At 45.6% G+C, this 24,204-nt stretch overlaps 2 protein-coding genes and 1 non-coding gene across 3 annotated transcripts in view; all 3 read right to left on the bottom strand.

The window, feature by feature from the left end:
- Nucleotides 1-14,110: 14,110 nt before the first annotated feature.
- Nucleotides 14,111-14,893, bottom strand: LOC114224473 (cell division control protein 42 homolog). Its single transcript, XM_028123705.2, has one exon. The coding sequence runs from the start codon at nucleotides 14,796-14,798 to the stop codon at nucleotides 14,223-14,225; it is 576 nt and encodes a 191-aa protein (XP_027979506.2). The 5' UTR covers nucleotides 14,799-14,893; the 3' UTR covers nucleotides 14,111-14,222.
- Nucleotides 14,894-18,418: 3,525 nt separating this feature from the next.
- TRNAT-AGU (transfer RNA threonine (anticodon AGU)) lies at nucleotides 18,419-18,492 on the bottom strand. Its single transcript has one exon. It is a non-coding gene; the product is annotated as a tRNA-Thr (tRNA).
- Nucleotides 18,493-20,451: 1,959 nt separating this feature from the next.
- Nucleotides 20,452-24,204, bottom strand: part of WDR88 (WD repeat domain 88) — a 42,147-nt gene continuing 38,394 nt past the window's right edge. Inside the window, exons 10-11 of the mRNA XM_028123667.2 lie at nucleotides 22,733-22,825; nucleotides 20,452-20,625 (exon numbers count right to left, since the gene is read on the bottom strand). Of these exons, the coding sequence (XP_027979468.2) occupies nucleotides 20,452-20,625; nucleotides 22,733-22,825 (267 nt within the window). The remainder of the gene's footprint in view (nucleotides 20,626-22,732; nucleotides 22,826-24,204) is intronic.

Raw genomic sequence — 24,204 nt, 5'->3', positions numbered from 1 at the left:
TCCGTGTCATTTGTCCAATCCATCCCTGCTGATGGACATTAGGTTGTTTCTAGTCTCTTTCCCGTGCCATCTAAGTAAATGACCTCAGTCTTCACCCCCACAAAGGGATCCAGTCAGGTCTTTAAAATGAATGCCCACAGCTATAGTTTCCGAGCCAAAGGGACCAATGTACCTAGAAGGTGGGATATAAAAACGCTCATTTTCTCAGCAACTCTGGGAGTTATATAATATTTTCTTATGTGGCTGGAGGAAAAAATAAATCTCACTGCTTCAATTTGCTTCTAGTCGACTGAACATCTTTTCATATGCTTTCTTGGCCATTTGCCTTTCTTCCTTTGTGAATTGCCTATTTCTACTTTTTACAACTTTTTCAAGGGAAAAAAATATTCAGAAATAGAGAGGTATGTGTGGTACCCTCAGGACCAAGACCAAATAAAATTGTGCCTCCTAAAGCTTCTCAGAAGGGCACATTTGTCAACAGAATGAATGTGCCTTGAAATTCCTCCTTTAGCAGGCTTCCAGGGCATTTTATTTGTTCAATATGTGAATCATTAGCATCACAGCAGCTGAAATAATCAGAGCCAAGAAGCTTAAAGGTTTCCTTCCAGCTCCTAAACCTCAGATAACAAAGAAAAAAGGCAAGTTTTCTAGCACTGGAAGTACAAATTTACATTTTCTCAGGTAGCTGAGGCCAAGCGCAACTTTAACATCATGCTGGCTAGCGAGCTGTGTGCAGACGGGAAGTCACTGAGGTCCTTGGGGTGTGCTTTCTTCCACTTGAATCCCTATACTGTCAACAAAGGAAATTGTGCAAAACAAAAGGGAGTCAGGTGGGATTTTGTTTTTAGTTTTTTTTCTAAGAGAATGAGCATCAGAAACGCTCATCCCAAAAGTTCATTCAAATATTTATTTAGATAACATTCTATGTCACTTAGAAAACTAAGAGGTAATATTCTTTACATTTTCCTTTTTTTTTTTTGTTTAACTTTTATAAGGAGGAGAAAACAAGCCCAGTTCTCCTAATTTTGTCAGCAAGAGCCAAAGGCTCGTTGGATTCCATCTAAAGTGTGGCCACAGGTAGCCATGTTTGAAGTAGTCAAGTGTAGGAGGCGGGGAGAACACAGACACACCCAGAACCACCGTGAACCCAGTGTTCTGTCAAAAATAACTGCAACAATAACGACAATGACAACAACAGTAATAATAACTGCTCTCAAGGGAGCTGTCACGCCTTGAAGGCAACAAGTTTATTTTTTGCTCCCAGCTAGGCAACAATCCCAAGTCCTTATCCCCACTGTCATTGTCACTCTTTGATACATCTCAGCCCAAAATTCAGATCATCTCAAGGCAAGTCTTGGTGTCCTTCCTTACAACATCCGTGTCCTGGACATCCTTTGAGCACCCTCTCCATGCAAGATCCTGCATGCAGTAAGTCAGAAAGGCTTTTCTTCACTTTCTGAAAGATGACAGTAAGGAGCAACGTGGTGTGGCTTGGCCACGGTGGCCCAGCACTTAGACTAAAGAGGAAGGAAAGTGGCAGGTGATATGGAAAAACTCCTCTCTAGAAGAAAACAGAATGTGTCCAAGGACAGACATTTGAGCATTGGAATACTTTCGACTGCAAGTTACAGAAACCCAACTCAACTTTTCCTCAGGGACTCTCTCCTGGAGTGTGTCCCAAAGCTTAACACGGGAATGTATGAGAAACCTGGCAGCAAACTGTGTGCTTTGGGGCTCTCATCCCAGCCCCTCTCCCTGTGCCTGAGGTCTTCTCTTCCCTCAGCACCTTCTGTTTCCGGAAACCACACGGCAGGAAACATGGTGCCCCAGGGCCACCATCACCATCACCCACAGCACCCCGGTCTGCACATTACAAGCAGCCACTCAGGGCGCCTGGGTGGCTCAGTTGTTAAGCGTCTGCCTTTGGCTCAGGTCATGGTCCCGGGGTCCTGGGATCGAGCCCTGCATCGGGGTCCCTGCTCCGCGGGAAGTCTGCTTCTCCCTCTCCCACTCCCCCTGCTTGTGTTTCCTCCCTTGCTGTGTCTCTCTCTGTCCAACAAATAAAATCTTTAAAAAACAAACAAACAGACAAGCAGCGACTCAAGTTCCAAATTCTATGGAGGGGCTCTGATTGGCCCAGCCTGGCTAGCTGCTCTCCTATGTAGGCCATCCTGGATCGGGTGTCCAGCACTGGTCAAGGGCTAGCATTGTCTGGTCTTGAAGTCCTGGGAATTGGCATCAAGCAGGAGCCATTCCTAAATATTCCCAAAATGTGTCCCAAAGCTTGCCATGAACTTCTGAATTGAAAGTTTTTGGTGTGAACCCAAGTTTTCAGTTCACCTGGGTAAATACCTAGGACTGGGGCTGCCAGACTGTATAGTAAATGTATGTTTAACTTTATAAGAAGCTACCAGAGCTCACTGAAGAAGAAATGGATAAAGCAAATAGTGCTGTATCTATTAAAGAAATTGAATTTTTAATGAAAACTTTCCAACAAAGAAAGCTTCATACCCAGATGGTTTTGTTGGTGAATTCTACTAAACAAGTAAAGAAGGAAATCATATCAATCCTACACAACCTTTTCAGGAACATAAAATAGGAGGGACATTTCCCAACTCACTATAGGAGACCAGATTTATCCTCAGACCAAAACCACAGAAAGACTTTTTACAAGAAAAGAAACAGGCCATACACAGATGCAAGATTCCTCAGCAAAAGAGTAGCAAATTGGGGGCGGAGCAAGATGGCGCAGGAGTAGGGGACCTGGATTTCCTCTGGTCTCAGGAATTCAGCTGAATAGGGATCAAACCATTCTGAACACCTATGAACTCAACAGGAGATCGAAGAAGAGAGTAGCAACAACTCTGAACAGAGAAGCGACCACTTTCTGGAAGGTAGGACGTGCGGAGAAGTGAATCCGAGGCGATATTCAGGAGGAGAGATGGCGGGGGAGGGGGCCTCCTTTGGCGGCTTCTGGCAAGTGATAGAGCCGCGGAGCACAAAATCGGAACTTTTAGAAGTCGGCTCCGCTGAGGGACGTCCCTCCAGGGGCTAAGCTGGGGGTGGAACCCTCATGGGACAGTGTGGTCTCAGGACCCTCGGGGTCACAGAAAGACCGGGGGAGCCTGAGTGCGGCAGAGCTCCCAGGTATCGGAGCGGGGAAGCGGCTGCAGGGATGGAGCCGAGGGGCGGGCTTTCAGCTCGGGGTGGCCATAAACTGTGATCGGTGACAGTCGGGCCACTGCTCCTCCAGCAGGGACCCAACAAGCGGCAGAGCCGGGGAGACTCCCCTTCTTCCCCCGGGAGGAGCGGTGCGGGAGCGCACCGCAGGGATCTGCTGGGTTTGGAGACTCCACACGGGGTCGGGTGCCAGAGAGAGAAACGCTCGGTCACAGGCCGGGTGAGCACGGAGTGCAGCCAGAGACCAGGGAGATGGGAGTGACTGCTTTTCTCTGGGGGCGCACTGAGGAGCGGGGCCCCGAGTTCTCAGCTTCTCCGGGTGGAGATTGGGAGGCCACCATTTTCACCCTGGTCCTCCAAAGCTGTGCCGAGAGCTTGCAGGGAACAAAAGCTCCTGAGAGCAAACCCGAGCAGATTACTTAGCCCGGACCCACAAGGGCGGGGCAATTCCGCCTCCAGCAAAGACATTTGGAAACCACAGCAACAGGCCCCTCCCCCAGAAGATCAGCACGAACAGCCCTCAAGCCAAGACCAAGTTTACCGATCAAGGAGAACGGGAGAACTCCAGCGCTAGGGGAATACTGCACATAGAATTCATGGCTTTTTTTTTTTTACCATGATTCATTAGTTCATCAAAGTTAATTTTTTTAACTTTTTTTTTTAAATTTTTCTTTTTCCCTTTTTCACCCAACATCTTATCAATCCCTTTTTAAAAAAACATTTTTTATTTTTCATTTTTAGAGTCATATTTTATCCCTTCATAATAGTTACCCTTATTTTTGGCATATATATATAAGTTGTTCTCTCTTTAAAATTTTGAGATAGAGTTTCTTCTAACAGATCAAAATATTCCCTAAATCACTAGTGTATGGCTTTGTTCTAGTCTCCTGCCTGATCACATTCTCTCCCTTTTTTCTTTTTTTAAAAATCTTCTTCTTTCTTTTTTCAAACAACTTATCAATTCCTTTTATAAAATCTTTTATAATTTTCATCTTTACAGTCATCTTCCATCCCTTCATTGTATCAACCCTTATTTTGTACATATATGTCTTTCTTCCTTTAAAATTTTAGGAGGCACTTTTTTCTAACAGACCAAAATACGCCCAAAATCTAGTGTGTGGCACTGATCTGTGCTAGCCTGATCATATTTGATCATATTCTGCTTTTTTTGTATTGTTCTGTTTTTGTTTTTATCTTTTTTTTTCTCTTTCTTTTTTCTTTCCCTTTCTTTTCCCCTGGTTTCAGGTCTTTTCTGATTTGTATACAGTATATTTGCTGGGGACGTTGTTAACCTGTTAGCATTTTGTTCTCTCATTCATCTATTCTCCTCTGGACAAAATGACAGACGAAAAAAATCACCTCAGCAAAAAGAACAAGAGGTAGTACCGTCAGCCAGGGACCTACTCAATACGGACATTAGTACGATGTCGGACCTAGAGATCAGAATCATGACTTTAAAGATACTAGCTGGGCTTGAAAACAGCGTGGAAGTTATTAGAGGAACCCTTTCTGGAGAAATAAAAGAACTAAAATCTAACCAAGTCTAAATCAAAAAGGCTAATGATGAGGTGCAATCAAAAATGGGGGCACTAACTGCTAGGATAAATGAGGCAGAGAGAGAATCAGTGATATAGAAGACCAAATGATGGAAAATAAAGAGGCTGAGAAAAAGAGAGATAAAGAACTACAAGATCACGAGGGCAGAATTCGAGAGATAAGTGATACGATAAGACGAAACAACATTAGAATAATTGGGATCCCAGAAGAAGAAGAAAGAGAGAGAGGGGCAGAAGGTATATTGGAGCAAATAATAGCAGAGAACTTCCCTAATGTGAGGAAGGAAACAGGCATCAAAATCCAGGAGGCACAGAGAACCCCTCTCAAAATCAATAATAATAGGTCAACACCCCGACATCTAATAGTAAAACTTACGAGTCTCAGAGACAAAGAGAAAATCCTGAAAGCAGCTCGGGAGAAGAGATATGTAACCTACAATGGTAGAAATATTAGATTGGCAACAGACCTATCCACAGAGACCTGGCAGGCCAGAAAGGACTGGCAAGATATCTTCAGAGCACTAAACGAGAAAAATATGCAGCCAAGAATACTATATCCAGCTAGGCTGTCATTGAAAATAGAAGGAGAGATAAAAAGCTTCCAGAACAAACAAAAACTAAAGGGATTTGCAAACACGAAACCAGCCCTCCAAGAAATATTGAAAGGGGTCCTCTAAGCAAAGAGAGAGCCTAAAAGCACCATAGATCAGAAAGGAACACAGACGATATACAGTCACAGTCATCTTACAGGCAATACAATGGCACTAAATTCATACCTTTCAATAGTTACCCTGAATGTAAATGGGCTAAATGCCCCAATCAAAAGACACAGGCTATCAGATTGGAGTAAAAAACAAGACCCATCGATATGCTGTCTGCAAGAGACTCATTTTAGACACAAAGACACCCCCAGATTGAAAGTGAGGGGGTGGAAAACCATTTACCATGCTAATGGACACTAAAAAAAAGCTGGGGTGGCAATCCTTATATGAGACAAATTAGATTTTAAAGCAAAGACTGTAATAAGAGATGAGGAAGGACAGTATATCCTACTTAAAGGGTCTATCCAACAAGAAGATCTAACAATTGTAAATATCTATGCCCCTAACATGGGAGCAGCCAATTATATAAGGCAATTAATAACCAAAGCAAAGAAACACATTGACAACAATACAATAATAGTGGGGGACTTTAACACCCCCCTGACTGAAATGGACAGATCATCTAAGCAAAAGATCAACAAGGAAATAAAGACTTTAAATGACACACTGGACCAAATGGACTTCACAGACATATTGAGAACCTTCCATCCCAAAGCAACAGAATACACATTCTTCTCTAGTGCCCATGGAACATTCTCCAGAATTCATCACATGCTAGGTCACAAATCAGGTCTCAACTGGTACCAAAAGATTGGGATTATTCCCTGCATATTTTCAGACCACAATGCTTTGAAACTAGAACTCAATCACAAGAGGAAAGTCAGAAAGAACTCAAATACATGGAGGCTAAAGAGCATCCTACTAAAGAATGAATGGGTCAACCAGGAAATTAAAGAAGAATTAAAAAAATTCATGGAAACCAATGAAAATGAAACCACAACTGTTCAAAATCTTTGGGATACAGCAAAGGCAGTCCTAAGAGGAAAGTATATAGCAATACAAGCCTTTCTCAAGAAACAAGAAAGTTCTCAAATACACAACCTAACCCTACACCTAAAGGAGCTGGAGAAAGAACAGCAAATAAAGCCTAAACCCAGCAGGAGAAGAGAAATAATCAAGATCAGAGCAGAAACCAAAAGAACAGTAGAACAGATCAACGAAACTAGGAGCTTGTTCTTTGAAAGAATTAACAAGATTGATAAACCCCTGGCCAGACTGATCAAAAAGAAAAGAGAAATGACCCAAATCAACAAAATCATGAATGAAAGAGGAGACATCACAACCAACACCAAAGAAATACAAACAATTATAAGAACATATTATGAGCAACTCTATGCCAGCAAATTAGATAACCTGGAAGAAATGGGTGCATTCCTAGAGATGTATCAACTACCAAAATTGAACCAGGAAGAAATAGAAAACCTGAACAGACCTATGGCCACTAAGGAAATTGAAGCAGTCATCAAAAATCTCCCAAGAAACAAAAGCCCAGGGCCAGATGGTTTCCCAGGGGAATTCTATCAGACATTTAAAGAAGAATTAATACCTATTCTCCTGAAACTGTTCCAAAAAATAGAAATGGAAGGAAAACTTCCAAACTCATTTTATGAGGCCAGCATTACCTTGATCCCAAAACCAGACAAAGACCCCATCAAAAAGGAGAATTACAGACCAATATCCTTGATGAACATGGATGCAAAAATTCTCACCAAAATACTAGCCAATAGGATCCAACAGTACATTAAAAGGATTATTCACCATGACCAAGTGGGATTTATCCCTGGGCTGCAAGGCTGGTTCAACATCCGCAAATCAATCAACGTGATACAATACATTAACAAAAGAAAGAACAAGAATCATATGATCCTCTCAATAGATGCAGAAAAAGCATTTGACAAAGTACAGCATCCTTTCTTGATCAAAACTCTTCAGAGTATAAGGATAGAGGGTACATACCTCAATATCATAAAAGCCATCTATGAAAAACCTACAGCGAATATCATTCTCAATGGGGAAAAGCTGAGAGCTTTTCCCCTAAGGTCAGGAACGCGGCAGGGATGTCCACTATCACCACTGCTATTCAACATAGTATTAGAAGTCCTAGCCACAGCAATCAGACAACAACAACAAAAAAAATCAAAGGCATCCAAATCGGCAAAGAGGAAGTCAAACTCTCACTCTTTGCAGATGATATGATACTGTATGTGGAAAACCCAAAACTGCTAGAACTCATACAGGAATTCAGTAAAGTAGTAGGATATAAAATCAGTGCACAGAAATCAGTGGCATTCCTATACACCAACAACAAGACAGAAGAGAGACAAATCAAGGAGTCAATCCCATTTACAACTGCACCCAAAACCATAAGATACCTAGGAATAAATTTAACCAAAGAGGCAAAGGATCTGTACTCAGAAAACTATAAAATACTCATGAAAGAAATTGAAGAAGACACAAAGAAATGGAAAACCATTCCATGCTCATGGATTGGGAGAACCAACATTGTGAAGATGTCAATGCTACCTAGAGCAATCTACACATTCAATGCAATCCCCATCAAAATACCATCCACTTTTTTCAAAGAAATGAAACAAATAATCCTAAAATTTGTATGGAACCAGAAGAGACCCCGAATAGCCAGAGGAATGTTGAAAAAGAAAAGCAAAGTTGGCGGCATCACAATTCCGGACTTACAGCTCTATTACAAAGCTGTCATCATCAAGACAGTATGGTACTGGCACAAAAACAGACACATAGATCAATGGAACAGAATCGAGAGCCCAGAAATGGACCCTCAACTCTATGGTCAACTCATCTTTGACAAAGCAGGAAAGAATGTCCAATGGCAAAAAGACAGTCTCTTCAACAAATGGTGTTGGGAAAATTGGACAGCCACATGCAGAAGAATGAAACTGGACCATTTCCTTACATCACACACAAAAATAGACTCCAAATGGTTGAAAGACCTAAACGTGAGACAGGAGTCCATCCAAATCCTAAAGGAGAACACAGGCAGCAACCTCTTCGACCTCAGCCGCAGCAACGTCTTCCTAGAAACATCGCCAAAGGCAAGGGAATCAAGGGCAAAAATGAACTATTGGGATTTCATCAAGATAAAAAGCTTTTGCACAGCAAAAGAAACAGTCCACAAAACCAAAAGACAACCGACAGAATGGGAGAATATATTTGCAAATGACATATCAGATAAAGGGCTAGTATCCAAAATCTATAAAGAACTTATCAAACTCAACACCCAAAGAACAAATAATCCAATCAAGAAATGGGCAGAAGACATGAACAGACATTTTTCCAAAGAAGACATCCAAATGGCCAACAGACACATGAAAAAGTGCTCAACATCGCTCGGCATCAGGGAAATCCAAATCAACACCTCAATGAGATACCACCTCACACCAGTCAGAATGGCTCAAATTAACAAGTCAGGCAATGACAGATGTTGGCGGGGATGCGGAGAAAGGGGAGCCCTCCTACACTGTTGGTGGGAATGCAAGCTGGTGCAGCCACTCTGGAAAACGGTATGGAGGTTCCTCAAACAGTTGAAAATAGAGCTACCATACGATCCAGCAATTGCACTACTGGGTATTTACCCCAAAGATACAAATGTAGGGATCCGAAGGGGTACACGCACCCCAATGTTTATAGCAGCAATGTCCACAATAGCCAAACTGTGGAAAGAGCCAAGATGTCCATCGACAGATGAATGGATAAAGAAGATGGTGGTGGAATGGAATATTATGCAGCCATCAAAAGGAATGAGATCTTGCCATTTGCAAGGACGTGGCTGGAACTGGAGGGTGTTATGCTGAGTGAAATAAGTCAATCAGAGAAAGACATGTATCATATGACCTCACTGACATGAGGAATTCTTAATCTCAGGAAACAAACTGAGGGTTGCTGGAGTGGTGGGGGGTGGGAGGGATGGGGTGGCTGGGTGATAGACATTGGGTAGGGTATGTGCTATGGTGAGCGCTCTGAATTGTGCAAGACTGTTGAATCACAGATCTGTACTTCTGAAACAAATAATGCAACATATGTTAAGAAAAAAGAAAAAGAAGAAGATAGCAGGAGGGGAAGAATGAAGGGGAGTAAGTCAGAGGGGGAGATGAACCATGAGAGATGATGGACTCTGAAAAACAGACTGAGGGTTCTAGAGGGGAGGGGGTGGGGGGATGGGTTAGCCTGGTGATGGGTATTAAAGAGGGCACGTTCTGCGTGGAGCACTGGGTGTTATGCACAATGAATCATGGAACACTACAGCACAAACTAATGATGTAATGTATGGTGATTAACATAACAATAAAAAATTTAAAGTAAAAAAAAGTATATACACAGACAGAAATAGAGATGTGTGTATTTGCGTGTTTAGAACACATACATAGAATTCCCTAGCTTGGGGCGCCAGGGTGGCTCAGTCGATTAAGCATCTGCCTTCGGCTCAGGTCATGATCCCGGGGTCCTGGGATCGAGCCCCGTGTCAGGCTCCCTGCTCAGCAGACTCCAGTCTGCTTCTTCCTCTCCCTCTGCCCTGCCCCACCCCCACCCTTGCCCATGCTCTCTCTCAAAAAAATAAATAAAATCTTAAAAAAAAAAAAGAATTCCCTAGCTCTGTCCACTGAGATAGCCTAGAAGCAGTGACACCCCAGTAGCAGTAAGCACACCCAGTACCCAGATCTTGATTTCTAAATGCTGTTCTCTCATGTAAGGAACCAGGGATTTGGGGAGAAAAGGTTGATTCTAGGGCTGGAACAGAGAATACACTGATAAGCTGGCAAAGCCAGAAAATAATAAAGTGCTAAAAAACGGATCAACCAACCAACCTGTATGACATGCTCCCCCAAATCCACAGTATCAGCCTAATTAGGAGAAAATGTCAGACAAATCTAAATTGAGGGACATTCCACAAAATACCTGACCAGCACTCCTCAAAAGTGTCAAAATCATGAAAGACAAAGTCATGAAGACTGGGGAGCAATCACCTATCGGCGGAGACCAAGGAGACACAAAGGCTACATGCAATGTGGGATCCTGGATTGGATGCCAGAACCAAAAGCGGACATTAGCAAATAAAAGTCCGTAATTTAGTTACTAGTACTGCACCAACGTTAATGTCATTTTTATAAACATACCATGATTATGTAATATGTTAATATCAGTGGCGCTGAGTAAAGAGGACACAGGAACTCTCTGTACTATTTTTGCAACTCTTCTGTAAGTCTAAGATTATTTCAAAATCAAAAGTCTCTTTAAAAACACAAATAGAGTGGTGCGCCTGGGTGGCTCAGTTGGTTAAGCGTCTGCCTTCAGCTCAGGTCATGATCCTGGGGTCCTGGGATCGAGCCCCACATCGGGCTCCCTGCTCGGCGGGCGTCTGCTTCTCCCTCTCCTCCTGCTGTTCCCCCTGCTTGTGCGCTCTCCCCTGCCCCCGTCAAATAAATAAATAAATAAATAAAAATCTTTAAAAAAACTAAAAAACACAACTAGAAACCAGTACACACTTATTAGAATGGCTAAAATAAAAACAGCAAATACTGGTGAAGTTGCAGGGCAACTTAAATACTCAAAATTGCTGATGTGGCATTATGGAAAACGGTGTGCAGTTTCTCACAAAGGCAAACATACACTTACCCTGTGATTCGGCCATCCCACTTGTAGGTATTTACCCGGGAGAAATGAAAACTTAGGTACCCACGTCTGTATTTGAATATTTATAGCATTTTATTCATAATGGCCCCACACTGGAAATAACCCAAATGTCCTTCAACAAGATAAACTGTGGTACACTCCAAAATGGAATATTATCCAGCAGAAAATAAGGAACAAACTACCCACACATACACCATGGATGAATCTCAAAATGGATGAAAAAACCAGACTCAAAAGGGCACATACTGTATGAGTCCATTTCTATGACACGCTCCAAAAGACAAAAATGTGATGGACTGCAGATCAGTGGTTTCCAGAGGCTGGGATTTGTGAAGGGATTAACTCCTAAGGGGTTAACTACAAGGGATTTTGGGGACTGAGGAAACTGTTCTTTATTATGATTGTGGCGGTGGTTACATGACTTTATGCATTTGTCAAAACTCAACCAAAAAAAAGGTGAATTTTATTATATGTAAACTATTTTTAATTAAATTTAAAAATCTGTCCTGTATATAGAAAGACAAAGCCCTCTTGACAGCTCATCCCAGTCTCCTCCCTATCTTTCCAGAAGTAACCACTAAAATGAATTTAACATAGGTTTTTTTTTTTACATACGTATATGTGTACCCATAGAAAATATACCATTTGTGGGTTTTTTTAAGCATAATGAACACGATCACATTGCATATATCTTTCTTCGTCTAGTTTCTTCCCTCAGCAGTAGAGAGGATTTTCAAGGGTCCCTTCAGAAGCTCTACAAAGTCACTGGGGAGCAGATGCTGATGTGTCCCCAGGACCATGAGAGGACACTGAGCTCCATCCACCCTCCCTCCTTCCTGGTGACGGCATCTCTAGTTATCTCTGGGCCCTCACTGCCCCTGGGGGCTCAGCCCAGGGGATAGGTGGAGCTGGCCAGCTGCCCCCAGCCACGTCTTAGGGACCTGCCTGTGTGGCCTGAGCCAATCACTGCACATTTCATATTCCTTCCCCTGGTCTCAGAGAACACAGTCAAGGAAGACATGAGGCCCAACTCTGCTCTCAAGACTCAGCGCACGATTTCGGAGCCGTGGGAAACTCTTCACCCTGAGCCTCCAGAGCAGTGGGGTGTCAGTCTGGAGCTACCAGCAGCCTACTGCCCCTGACGTGGAGGCGACGGAAGCAGAGCCAAGGGTTGGAGAATGAGCTCATAGGTCCTGAAAACATTGCTGGAGACCGTGGAGCCACCCCAACCGGAAGCTGGAGCCCTTGGACTTCCCAGTGTCAGGAGCCAGTGCAGGTCTCTTTTTCTTCAGCTGGAGGAATCCTGAGGAGCACGCATCCCCAGACACCAAGCGCAGAGCCTGAGACCAAGCGTTGGCTGCAGGTCACCTGTCTCCCCACCGCCCCTGCCAAGAAGAGCCTGGCTTTAAGCCCTTCCCACAGGGCTTCGGTTCTGCAAGCTGCCAAAGATTAATAGATGCAACAATAAAGTATATATGCCATGTCGTTGCGGTTGGTTGCAAATATAAAATCCAGCATTATCTCAAAATTATTGGGAGACATTGTACATGTTTATGTAGCTAATAGGTTACTATTCGCTGGCTACATATTTGTTCGTTTTGGAAGGCAAGGAATAAAGACTATAATAAGCCTAATGGCCCACCTCTCCATTTGTTTACGTCCAATCTCATTTTGAAATGCTGCTGATCTAGAATCAATTTGTAGCTCGATAATGAGATTTTATGTGGTCTAGAAACATTTGTATAAATGGGTTTATACAACTATATTTCTGTACTATGTGTTATCCTGAGTCAAACAAAATTCTTTCACTATGATACATTGAACCAAGCTTTGGGATCCCCTGAAAGAGAGAAATCAGGGGTACGTGTCCCTCCACCAGTCTGGTCAGCCCCGCCATCTCTGGGCTTGATTCGTCTCACAGATGTGGTTTTACTGAAAGTCACGGCCTGGCAGCCAGCCCACGTGTCCACCCCAACCCCCCAGGCCACCCCAGCTGTGTGCCCTTGGGGCTGACCCACAGCAGCTCTGTTGAGGCATTCACAAGCAGACTCGCTCCCTCCTTAAAGCCAGGGTCCCAAGCTCCTCTATGATACTCCATCCCTGATACACGCAGGTACGCCCGGTAATATGCTGCACATAGCAGAGTAAGCTCAGCTGGTGGCCAACTTGGTACCATTATATAAAATAACTGATTACAGTAGCCTTCTAAGGAGCCACCCTCAATTCAGAGGGATGTGAGACTATCTCAGGAGCACAGACCACTGAACAACCAAAACATAAAGGTTGGAAACCAGTCCATGCTGATTACTATACGTGCCCTTTGCGCCCCATCTTAACGCCCCCTCAGACCTTTCAACCTCATGTTTACAGTCCTAGAGCATGTGGTAAATCGTCCTACACCTAATAGACACACTCATTCCATGTTTGCTGAATTGAAGTTAAATTTTGATGAGATTTTTGTATTGAAGTATACTCTAATTAATTATAAGAAATGAAATGTGGTGAGAAATGTATCATTTGGACAAATCCATTCAACGTTATGGTTTGATTTATTAAAAAAATAACCATGTGACTGAGCCAGGATGGGGTGAGGGAAATCCATGACTGATTTTGTCTTTGCTGCCCCCCTCACCCCGACCCAAGAACCCAGAGCAATGGTCCCCTCCCTGGCAGCAGGCGGCGCTCTTCCCTGAGGCTGAGGCCTCTCTCCAGTCATTAAATGTGAAGCTCTTCCCAGGAAGCAGTTAATAGCATGTGCACATCTCTGCCCTCCTTGCTCAGATGCACCTGTATCCGGGACACCCCTCCCAGGCTGGAATGGCACAGGAGGTAGAAATAGGGGGTGATGGGACGGTCCTGCTGTGAGGGCTCAGGCAAGAGGCAAGAGGAGTTGAACTTTCCTGGGGTGGGGGGGTGGGCAGGAGAGGGGGGCCGACTGGGGATGAAGATCCTGATTGCCATCAACGTGACTTCGTTTGTTTTATATTTTCACTGAGATGAACTTTCACGCCATGAACTGTATAGATCTTAAGTGTACAATCAAGTGAGTTTTTTTTTTAATTGCAAAAACGAATTTTAATCTTTAATCTTTAGTTTGATTTAACATTGCTTTTAGTACGATGCTGACACCAGCTGTGCGGAAAGGGCTCTGGAGAGATGTTCATAGCAGCACACACCTGCGGCTCTTCTTCGGTTTGGGAGGCTCCAGGGCAGCCAGTATTGCTTCGTCAAATACATTCTTTAGGCCTTTCTGTGTGAGTGCAGAACACTCCACATACTTGACGGCCTTCAGGTCACGGGCCAGCTTTTCAGCAGTCTCTGGAGTGATAGGCTTCTGTTTGTTCTTGGCAAGTTTCTCAATCGTAGAGGGGTCATCTCGGAGATCAATTTGGGTCCCAACAAGCAAGAAAGGAGTCTTTGGACAATGGTGAGTTATTTCAGGCACCCACTTTTCCTTCACATTTTCAAATGAGGATGGAGAGACCACTGAAAAACAGACTAGAAATACATCTGTTTGTGGATAACTCAGCGGTCGTAATCTGTCATAATCCTCTTGCCCTGCAGTATCAAAAAGTCCAAGAGTATATGGCTCTCCACCAATCATAACTGTGACTGCATAGTTGTCAAAAACAGTTGGTACATACTCAGATGGAAATTTGTTTGTTGTGTAGGATATCAGAAGACATGTTTTACCAACGGCACCATCGCCCACAACAACACACTTAATTGTCTGCATTGCTGAAACAGTTTTGTATCCACTTTAAATATTTCAAATTCGATGATGACCTCAGCTTCTCCGCCGGGGCGTTGGCAGCACTGCGCGGGGTCTCCTCGGCTCAATCAAGTGAGTTTTGATACATACATACCCACACCCCTACCAAGATAAAAAATGTTTCCATCACCCCCCAAAAAGGGTTAGTTTTATGTGTCAGCTTGACTGGGCGACTAGGGTGCTCAGGTATTTGATCAGATATTATTCTGGGTGTGTCCGTGATGGTGTTTCCGGAGGAAGTTAACATTTGAATTGGTAGACCTAGTGGAGCATATTGCCCTCCCTAAACGGGCAGGCCTCGGTTGATCAACCAAAGGCCTAAGTAGAACGGTAAACCCCCATGCAGCACTCACTCCATGTGCCCTAAGGGGGAACATAACTTATTTAATCCTTAGAACAACCAAATTGAGACAGAGAAACCACAGGGACCCCATGAAAGAAAAAGCTGTTGTGTTTTTTTTTTCCCTTTGCTTCTTTTCTTGCTTCTGTTCTTGCTAGGACCTGCACCCCCACCTCACACATGCCTTAATGTATGTTGCCCTTGTGAAGGTCAAGGAGTTCATGATTTTTAAAAAATTATTGAGAATCCCAAATAAGCTTTTGTTTATTTGGAATATATCTATAAATATTTGAGATATTAGAAATGAAAACTGAGGGGTGCTTGGGTGGCTCAGTTGTTAAGCATTTGCCTTCGGCTCACGTCATGATCCCAGGGTCCTGGGATTGAGCCCCACATCAGGCTCCCTGCTCAGCAGGAGGCCTGCTTCTCCCTCTCCCACTCCCCCTGCTTGTGTTCCCTCTCTCGCTGTCTCGGTCAAATAAATAAATAAAATCTTAAAAAAAAAAAAAAGAAATGAAAACTGAGAAAAATATACAAATATTTCATTTATGTAATTGATCTTAAAACAATAATAATAAATAAACCTATTCCATGTTAACCTAAATAAAACAAAATTTAGTGAGAAGCTAACATTGTTTTACAGTTTTGCAAATCTCATTTATGTTGAGTTTCATAGCTGGTCAGTCTCTTGGGATATGTTATTTTGATTGAAGTAGAACAAGGAAATCTGTCTTCAGACATGTAGTTGGAAAAGGAGACTTCAGTGGACTTTGCCAAAAATTGTGGATATTCTTCTTTCATAATACACCAAAACTGAATAAATGGTGTATTATAATACACCAAAACCAAATAAATGGTTCATACTATGAACATTTCAAACTCTGTGACATTAAAATATACTTTGCTTTTGATGGATCATACATTGGTCATTTGGAAAATACTGGTTCACCAAATCATGCATATTTTCCAAATGTTCATGTATTTTGTTATATAATATGGAAAAAATATATTCATTAATATAACCACCAATCTCATCAGAAAGTTTTTAAATATTGGAAAGTGGTCAAGCTCACGGCGGTAGATACTTTCTCCAAAATTACAGTTCTTGCCTGGAAAATCGTATTTTATCATTTGGCAACAAATACTGTCAGTTGTTTTTCTTGAGTGACGGGCTCATTTTATTCATTTTCCAGAAAATGTCTGTTAAATAGCTGGTTATTCCCTCAAGCAAAAATGGTATTTTATGAAAAATGTGGCCATGTCTGCTAACAACTCAGTCTCAAGTACTGTTTCTCGAAACAGCCACGGTACCTCAGTACTCCCGTAGATGTGCTTTCTGCCTACTTCCCATTTCCTCACACAAAGGATTAAAAAGTTGTGCGCTCAAGTATCTAGATTTAATAAAATTAATAATGTTTACTGCTTCATAAAAGACATTCTTAAGTGAAACTGGCTTTTTCTTTTTCCTGCAAAAGTGGTGGTGAAGAATGAACACAGTGACAAGTGGGGCCCTTTAGCGCCACCACCCTGATTCCTGCTAAGGTGCCGGCAATTTTACTCACCATTGCTTCTGCACATCAGTGCAAATGTCAACATAGTGAAAAAGCAACATAACATCTGAGTATCACTATGAAAATCGATTTGACCACCTGAAAGGGTCTTAGGGACTCTTAGGGACATTTTGAGAAGTGCTGCCTTACATTATTTGAAAAGATGGACTAGTGGTCCAAAAACCTCAGATTACATAATCCAATCAAGATAATATGATCAAATTTTAAAAGTCACGTGTCCACAAATGCCTACCATGTTTCAAGCACCATTAGGTGCTGGGGGCACAGAGGTAAATATAGGCATATGTGGCTCCCTAGGCCTTAGGGTTTAATTTTATTTGAGGAGACAGGCAATAGACAAATAAGACAAGTTTAGACTATGAACAGGCTATTAAAGGAAATAATCACTATAATGCACTGGAGGCTGGCCTGGGGCAGGCAAGGACTCCTGTACAGAGAAGGGTAAGGGGAGGCTTCCCAAGGAGGTGATACCCTTAATGGAGGCCAGAAAATGAGGAAGGGCCCAGGAAACAGCATTGCAAACACAAGACACAGAAAGTACAAAGGCCCTGGGACAGAAATAGCATGGCATTTTTAAAGAATGGGAGGGGTAGACTTAACGTTGGTCCTATTTCTCTTTTCTGCCTTTGCTCACTGCCTAAGGGTGCTCACCCAATCCGATGGCTTCAAAGTCATCTGCTGCATGCATGGCTGATGGCCACAAATGCTTTTCTTCCGCTGACCCTCCCTAACAGCCAGACTTACACCCCCAACCAACATCTCCCCTTCGCCCCCAAATAGGCCAGTGCTCAAAACAGAGCCGGTATACCTCAGGGTAGCAGTAAAGATGCACCAAGTAAAACAACCACCCCCCAACCCAACGACTCAAGCCCTATTACCACTAAACTCACCTCTGATTGGAACGGGGAGAATGCTCCCATCGGAACTGCAACTGACCCCCAAAACAAGAGAAGAAACAGACAATAAACCCAGACGCATGAGAGAGGTAGAGAGAGGTGCTGCTTCTGGAGGAGGTGAATTTGACTCTTCGGAACACAGCCTGATGCTGTAACTGCCATCTCTACAGCTCCTTGGGACTGTCCTGTTGCTTCTGACATGAATTTTGTGGAGCCTGACCCGAGTGTTCCTGGGTAACTGTTCAAAATTCCAACGCGACGCTGCACCCCCAGGGACTCCGGTGCAATTGCTCTGGGCCAGGCCCCCCAGCCCTCTATTTGTGCAGCAGCCAGAGCCCCGGATCTCAGGGGTGTGCTTCCCACCTGGCCCCCTGGGGATACCGGCTCTAACTCGCACAAGGGTCCCAGTGACCGTCTCCTCCCCGGAGTTTTCATCCTTCCCGAAGCCCCAGGGGCACGATGACCGGGTTCAACTTGGACCTCGCCAGGTGCGTCTGTAAAATGGGTGATACCGACCGCACGGCCGGAGATGGAGCTCGGAGGAGGCCCGCGCTCGCCCTGCCCCACGCAGCAGCAGGGAACGCTGGTCCTCGCTGGTCCCGGCCGCGGACGCCACCGCCCACCGAGACCCGGGGAAAGGACCCCGCCGCCGCAGAGGGCGGGCGAAACTGGCTTCTTAGACTCACCTTCACACACCCAAAGTGAGGAGGGGCGGGGCGGGGCAGCGGAGCAAAAATGTGCGTGCACCGCTAAAAAGAGAGCCGGGACGCTCGGTTGAGGCACCGCTGGGATTCGAACCCAGGATCTCCTGTTTACTAGACAGGCGCTTTAACCAACTAAGCCACGGCGCCGCCCGCACGGATAGGGCGAGAATCTCCTCTTCATCATCATTTAGTCCATCGGCCGTGCGCATGCGTGCGAGTTTTGTCGGCAGCGGGCGCATGCGTGGTGCGCGGTTCGCCTCATACCCCCGGCTGAAACCAAGAGGTCGGATGCGGAAGACGGAAGCTCCGGGAGCGAGTGGTGCGCGAGGCCCCGGCGGGCTGGTCTTCCCGGTCTCTGTGGTGTCCGCCCCTAGGCGCGGAGCCGCGGTGGCCCTGTGTTTGGGAGATGCCCGCGCGAAGTCGGGCCTTCTGCCCTCCAGACCTGGCGCAGGAAGCCCCCCAGGCCGTCCGGCGAGGCCGAGCCCCGGGTGTCGGGTCGGGCGGCACACCCCGCCGTGGCTCCGCGGTGAGCACGCAGCGCAGTCATCGCAGCGGCGCCTTCAGCCCGGGAGGCGGCGGTGCTCTGGGGCCGCGCTCGGGGTTCGGCGGCCCTGCCCGCCCTGGGGGCGCCTCCGGCCGCCCGGCGAGACCGGACCTTCCGCCGTGCCCTCCCGCCGGCCCTGAGCCGGGGGCGAGGCCGGGGGCACCGCGGGCGCCTGAGCTAGCCCTGAGGGATCGGGAGCTTCGAGGGGGTCCCGACGCCGCACGTGGGGAGGTTTGTGCTGCGGGAGCAAGCGGGGCCCTCCCCACCCAGGCTTCCCGCCTGCTGCTCCTGGGTCTCCTCTCCCGGACACCGCAGCCTCCTCGTCCCGACACTTGTTAGAGGGGCCTGCGAGCAACAACAAAACCAAACACTGCTCACCCCGTTCGCCCAGCGGGGCCTCCGGTGGGAGAGCCTCATCCACAGAAATGTAAGTCCCTGCAAGTACGTAGGCACAGGAAGAGTCACTCCGGTATTACCTGTAATAGCAAAACCCGAGAAACAACCTATGTGCCCATCAGTGGGGCCCTGTTGGCACCTGCGGCCCGGCCGTGCCCCACAGCAGGACGCGGGGGGTACTGCTTAGCGATAGGACTTCTCTTTGAAAGACAGCCCAGTTGCTGGGAGGGCACAGAGCGGAGGTCTGGCATGTTCGTACATCACTGATGCGAATAAATGAAGACATCCTGAACGGCCAGCTCCAGTCGGACCAGTCACCGGGGTTGTGACTGAGGAGGGCAGAACCGAGCCCAGGACCTGCCCAAATAATGGCCACCGGGTTATGGTGCTCCAGAGATCTCGGATGCAGGTCAAATGACACTAAATAAATCAGGCCCGGAATTAAGTTTTTTAAAAGAAACCAAGGGGCGTACTCATGATTGACAGAAATCACGAGAACCATACCAGATGGGAAAGGGAGCCCTTACTGTGAACTGAAACCTTTGTGCCTTCTGAAGTAACTGATTGATGGAGTGTGTGGTGCACTGTGGAAGCAGGAAGAGGGCTGTACATCTGCCTGGGCATTCTGGAAATGGAAAAGTCTGGGGTAGAGAGCATGAAACCTTCTGTGATGGCAATGCCTTCCACCCACCTGCCTAACCAGACCTTCCTCTGCCCTGGGTTGATGGCCATCTGGGAGCATTAGCCAGGGAGGCACCCACAGGGCCTTGCCACACAACAGCCTCCTCCGCAGAGGGGTCCCCACACATCTTGCTGTTCATTTGACAAAGCTTTGCTCAGGAGCTGCGTGTGCTGGCCTGGCTGCCCCCACAGGGCAACAGCAGAATCCAGAATGTGATCCTAAAAGGAGACAGAATGAACACCAAGACAGAAAGCTTAGAAGTAGCCAAAATACTTCTAGAATTCACATGCCCGCTTGTTTTCTAAAGGAATCTAGATTTATTCTGCATGAAAACTAAAAACAGTGTTTGATCCCCAAGGGTGCTGTGGAGCTGAGGCCGTGCCCTTGCCCCAGTTTGACATGCCGTCCCGGCCAGGGTCCGGCCCTAGAGAAAAACCTGCGTCACAGGTGACGTGCTCAAGTCAGTTAGCAAGCCCAGTGGCCATCAGTCATCTGTGCCCAGACTGCCCTCCTGTGACAGTGAGTCTTCCCCTCCTGATAATGATGAGGCTTCTGTTGACGAGTCTTTGGCATCCATCCGGCAGAACACACATTGGGTGACTGTTTCAGAAAAGATGTCACTTTCGTAGTTGGAGAAAGGCCTGTCACATACTTCACACTGACATGCAATATTTTAAGAGAGAAAAGCAAGTGCTGGTCAGAGAGGACCAAGGCAGCCAGGTAGAATTCTCGCACCAGCTCCACCCCCCTCGGGCTGGGCCAAGGTAAGAGCTGCCTCGCCTCTCTGTACTCTCTGCCCCCACAAGGGGGGACATTGCAGGCCGCTGAGAGAGAATGCACATGGGCTTCTCCCTCTTTTCCCCCGCAGAAGCTATGCAGGTACGACCAGCCCATGCCCTGCTATGGGAGTCCTAGGGGCAGGAGTCGCCAGCCACTTGACAGTGGAGAGGACAGGAGGTGGGCATCTAACCCCATCCTCTGCCCTTGGCAGAGCACAACTGTGGGGCCTCGGAACTATCCTAACTCCCTGATATCCTGGGGACCTAACTTACAGAACCATGAGAAGCAAGTAGGCGAGATTTCTAAACAAAGCAGTGATTTTAGCAGATGAAGAAGGTGCTGAGCCTCCTCTGCCATCTCAGCCTGTCTCTGGCCAAGGCCCACAGAGAACAGTGTATACAGTGGCAGAGCTCAGCCACCATATCTGCTTCCCACACACAAGTGAGCAACACCACGGGCCGGGCCGTCAGGCCATGGGCAGGGGTCTCAGGGATGCCCGCCACAGCACCATCCCCCTGCAAGATGGTGTGCCCTGCACGGGCACGCCAAGCCCCTGTGCTTTGCCACCTTTGCCCACTCAGGGCACTAAGGCCTGCGGGAGAGGCATCCATACCCCACCCAGGGCAGGCCCTCTGGAAAACCCTGGCTTCTGAGGATTCTTCTGTTGATTTTGAGCAAAACAAATGCAGAGGGCTCATCTTGGGAACAGCTTCAAGTATGTCTCTTTTCTTTGTTTTGTAAGAGAGACGTTCGGTCCTTTACCTACCTTATTCTGTAGCATAATTTCCCGTGGCTCAACCCCAAAATGGCAGGGCTCAGAGGCTCCTGGGGGCCATGTCCCAGGTGGCAGGTGGAGGACACGGGCAAACACTGCTCTGTAGCTAGTCAGCCTCTAGGGCCCAAGGGCCAACATGGCCACACAGGCACAAAGACAAGATCCATGTTGGTCCCACCCCTCATCTCCCTGCCCTGCAGTGCTGCTCCAAATTAGCCATGCCCAGCAGTGGCTCCCAGCTGGGCCTTCTAAGAGGAGACGAGCCTAGGTGGCTCCAGGGAAGGAGGACTTAGAGGACCCAGCATAGACTCCTCAAGTCTCTCAAGGTGCAGCCAAGTGTCTATACTGCAAGGCCCTCTCATAGGGACTGGGCCTCCAGTATGCAGGGATAGACTCTGTGGCCAGCCCTGGCAACACCTGGTGAAATAGGTCTGCCCACCCTACTACCACCATCCTCTGCTAGAGAAAAACAGGCACCTAAGCCCCTTCCATGGGAAGGCACTGGGAGCCTGGCCAAGGGGTCTGCTGCTAAAGCGTAGGAGGCTAATGCTGTGTCCAGCTGTGTGCCTAGCCATGCTCCTCTGACTCATTCACTCCTCAAACACGCCAGGCTCCCTCCTCTCCTCCACACTGGCTCTTCCCGCTGCTGGGAAGTCCTTCCCCTAAACATCTGCACAGCTCACTCCCTCACCACCTCAGGTCTTTAACAAATGTTAACCTTTTCAGTGAGACCTATCCTGGCCACGCTTTGAAGTGTGACCAGCAGGGGCACCTGAGTGGCTCAGTGGATGGAGTGGCTGACTCTTGATTTCGGCTCAGGTCATGATCTCAGGGTCCTGGGATTGAGCCCCACGTTCAGCTCCCTGCTGAGCTGGGAGTCTGCTTGAGTCAGATCTCTCCCTCTGCCCCTGCCCCACCTATATGTGCTCTTTCTCTCTCTCTCAAATAAATAGCCTCCAGCGTTCCCATCCATTCCCCTTCCCTATGTTATTTTTCTCCAAATTATTTATTGGCATGTGATGTACAACATATTTTTCATGCTTTTTATTCATGGTCTCCTCTTTTAGAACATAAGTTCCCTCAGGGCAAGAATTTCAATTTGTTCGTGGTTTTATCCTGTTGCCCAATAAATGCTGGTTCAAAGAATAAGTTCATTTGTGGAGGACACTAATGAAAGCCTTCATTGAGCTTAATATTACCCAATACCAACCTGTTTCACCTTTAAGCCCAGGGCATTTTTGTACTCGATTACCAAAGGAATTTGGTCAATTTCTTCAATATTCCATAGTCTCATGGTTTTGTCCTAAAACAAGTTAAACAGCAAGCCAGCAGTCACAAGATGGGCCCCTTCAGCTGGGAGGCCCCAGGAAGGTACATTGCATCCAGGTTACAATGTGAAGAATCCCAGCCTGCAGAGGAGCAGAATTAGGGGGACCAACTGTCCTGGTTTCTCCAGGACCATCCAAACTTTAGTACCGTTAAGTCCCACATCCCAGCAAACCCATTCCAGGGTGCAGAAAGTCCCACTTTTCCAAAATAGATGTGGAAGTTTGAGGGGAATGGACAAAATCCATACAGTGGCCCCCAAAATAGGAGCTGAAAGCAAAACTATTTTTAATGATAAATGGATATGCATAGATATATGATCCATCTTCCATAGTTGCTGTCAGTTTTCCATGACTTGCAGTTCACAGTAAGTTTCCACTAACGGGTCATCCATTACCGTGATTCACTCCACTTGATGGGATTTAAGTATCCAACATAACTGCACTGTAATCACAAGTGTTAATGGTCTGCCTTTGATTTACCTATGCAACTGGTGTGCTGTGTTTCAAGATACTGCTAGTAACATTTTTAACATTGTGAATATTATGATCATGTTTTCTAAGAATTCAAATCATGAAAATGAGAATAATTACAAGACCAATGCTACCATGACCCAGACATCACCAGAAGTGGACGCTAAACAGCTGTGTTTCATGACAGATGGACAAATAAAACTAGACTGGGAGCAGGGGTGGCGTGGTAAAAAAACAACACATCATAATGCAGGGTATGAGGAAAAGAATTTGGAATCGGGTATGGTGGAGAAGAGAATGTGAAAGTACACACTGAGCCTCAGAAGCCTGGTATGAGATGGGCAAGTTCTAAGTCAGTTTTTTCATATTCCAAAAAGACACCAATGTGAAAGAAAATGAAATGTAAGCCATCCAGATTGGAAAAAAAAAGTAAAACTATATTTGAAGATTATATAACCTTGTATATAGGAAATCTTAAAGAATCAACTAAAAAACTATTCGAACTAATAAGTTCAGCAGGGTTGCAGGTTACAAAATCAATACACAGAAATCTATTGTATTTTGCAGTGAACAATCTGAAAGTGCAATCAAATAAGCAATTCCATTTAGAATAGCATCAAAAAGAAGAAAGTGTTTGGTAATAATTTTAACAAAGGAAGTGCAAAACTTATAGACCGAAAACTAAAAAAAAATTGTTGAAAGAAACTGAAGATGTAAATGAATAGAAAGATATCTCATGTTCAATAGATCAGAAAACTTAATATTGCTAAAATTAGAATAACCCAAAAAATGTTCTATAGATTCAACACAATCTTTATGAAAATCCCAGATGACTTCTTTGCAGAAATAAACACATTAATCTTAAATTCATATGGAAATTCAA

The sequence above is a fragment of the Eumetopias jubatus genome, unplaced genomic scaffold, assembly GCF_037043125.1.
Source record: "Eumetopias jubatus isolate StellerSeaLion01/CBP00866 unplaced genomic scaffold, mEumJub1_p1.0 scaffold_10, whole genome shotgun sequence".
Classification (NCBI taxonomy): domain Eukaryota; kingdom Metazoa; phylum Chordata; class Mammalia; order Carnivora; family Otariidae; genus Eumetopias; species Eumetopias jubatus.
Note: the sequence above shows the minus strand (reverse complement) of the source record. Positions and strands in the feature narration are given on the sequence as shown.

Bases quoted from the DNA above. Each gene is read 5' to 3' on its own strand.
- LOC114224473 (XM_028123705.2), bottom strand. From the start codon at position 14,798: ATGCAGACAATTAAGTGTGTTGTTGTGGGCGATGGTGCCGTTGGTAAA.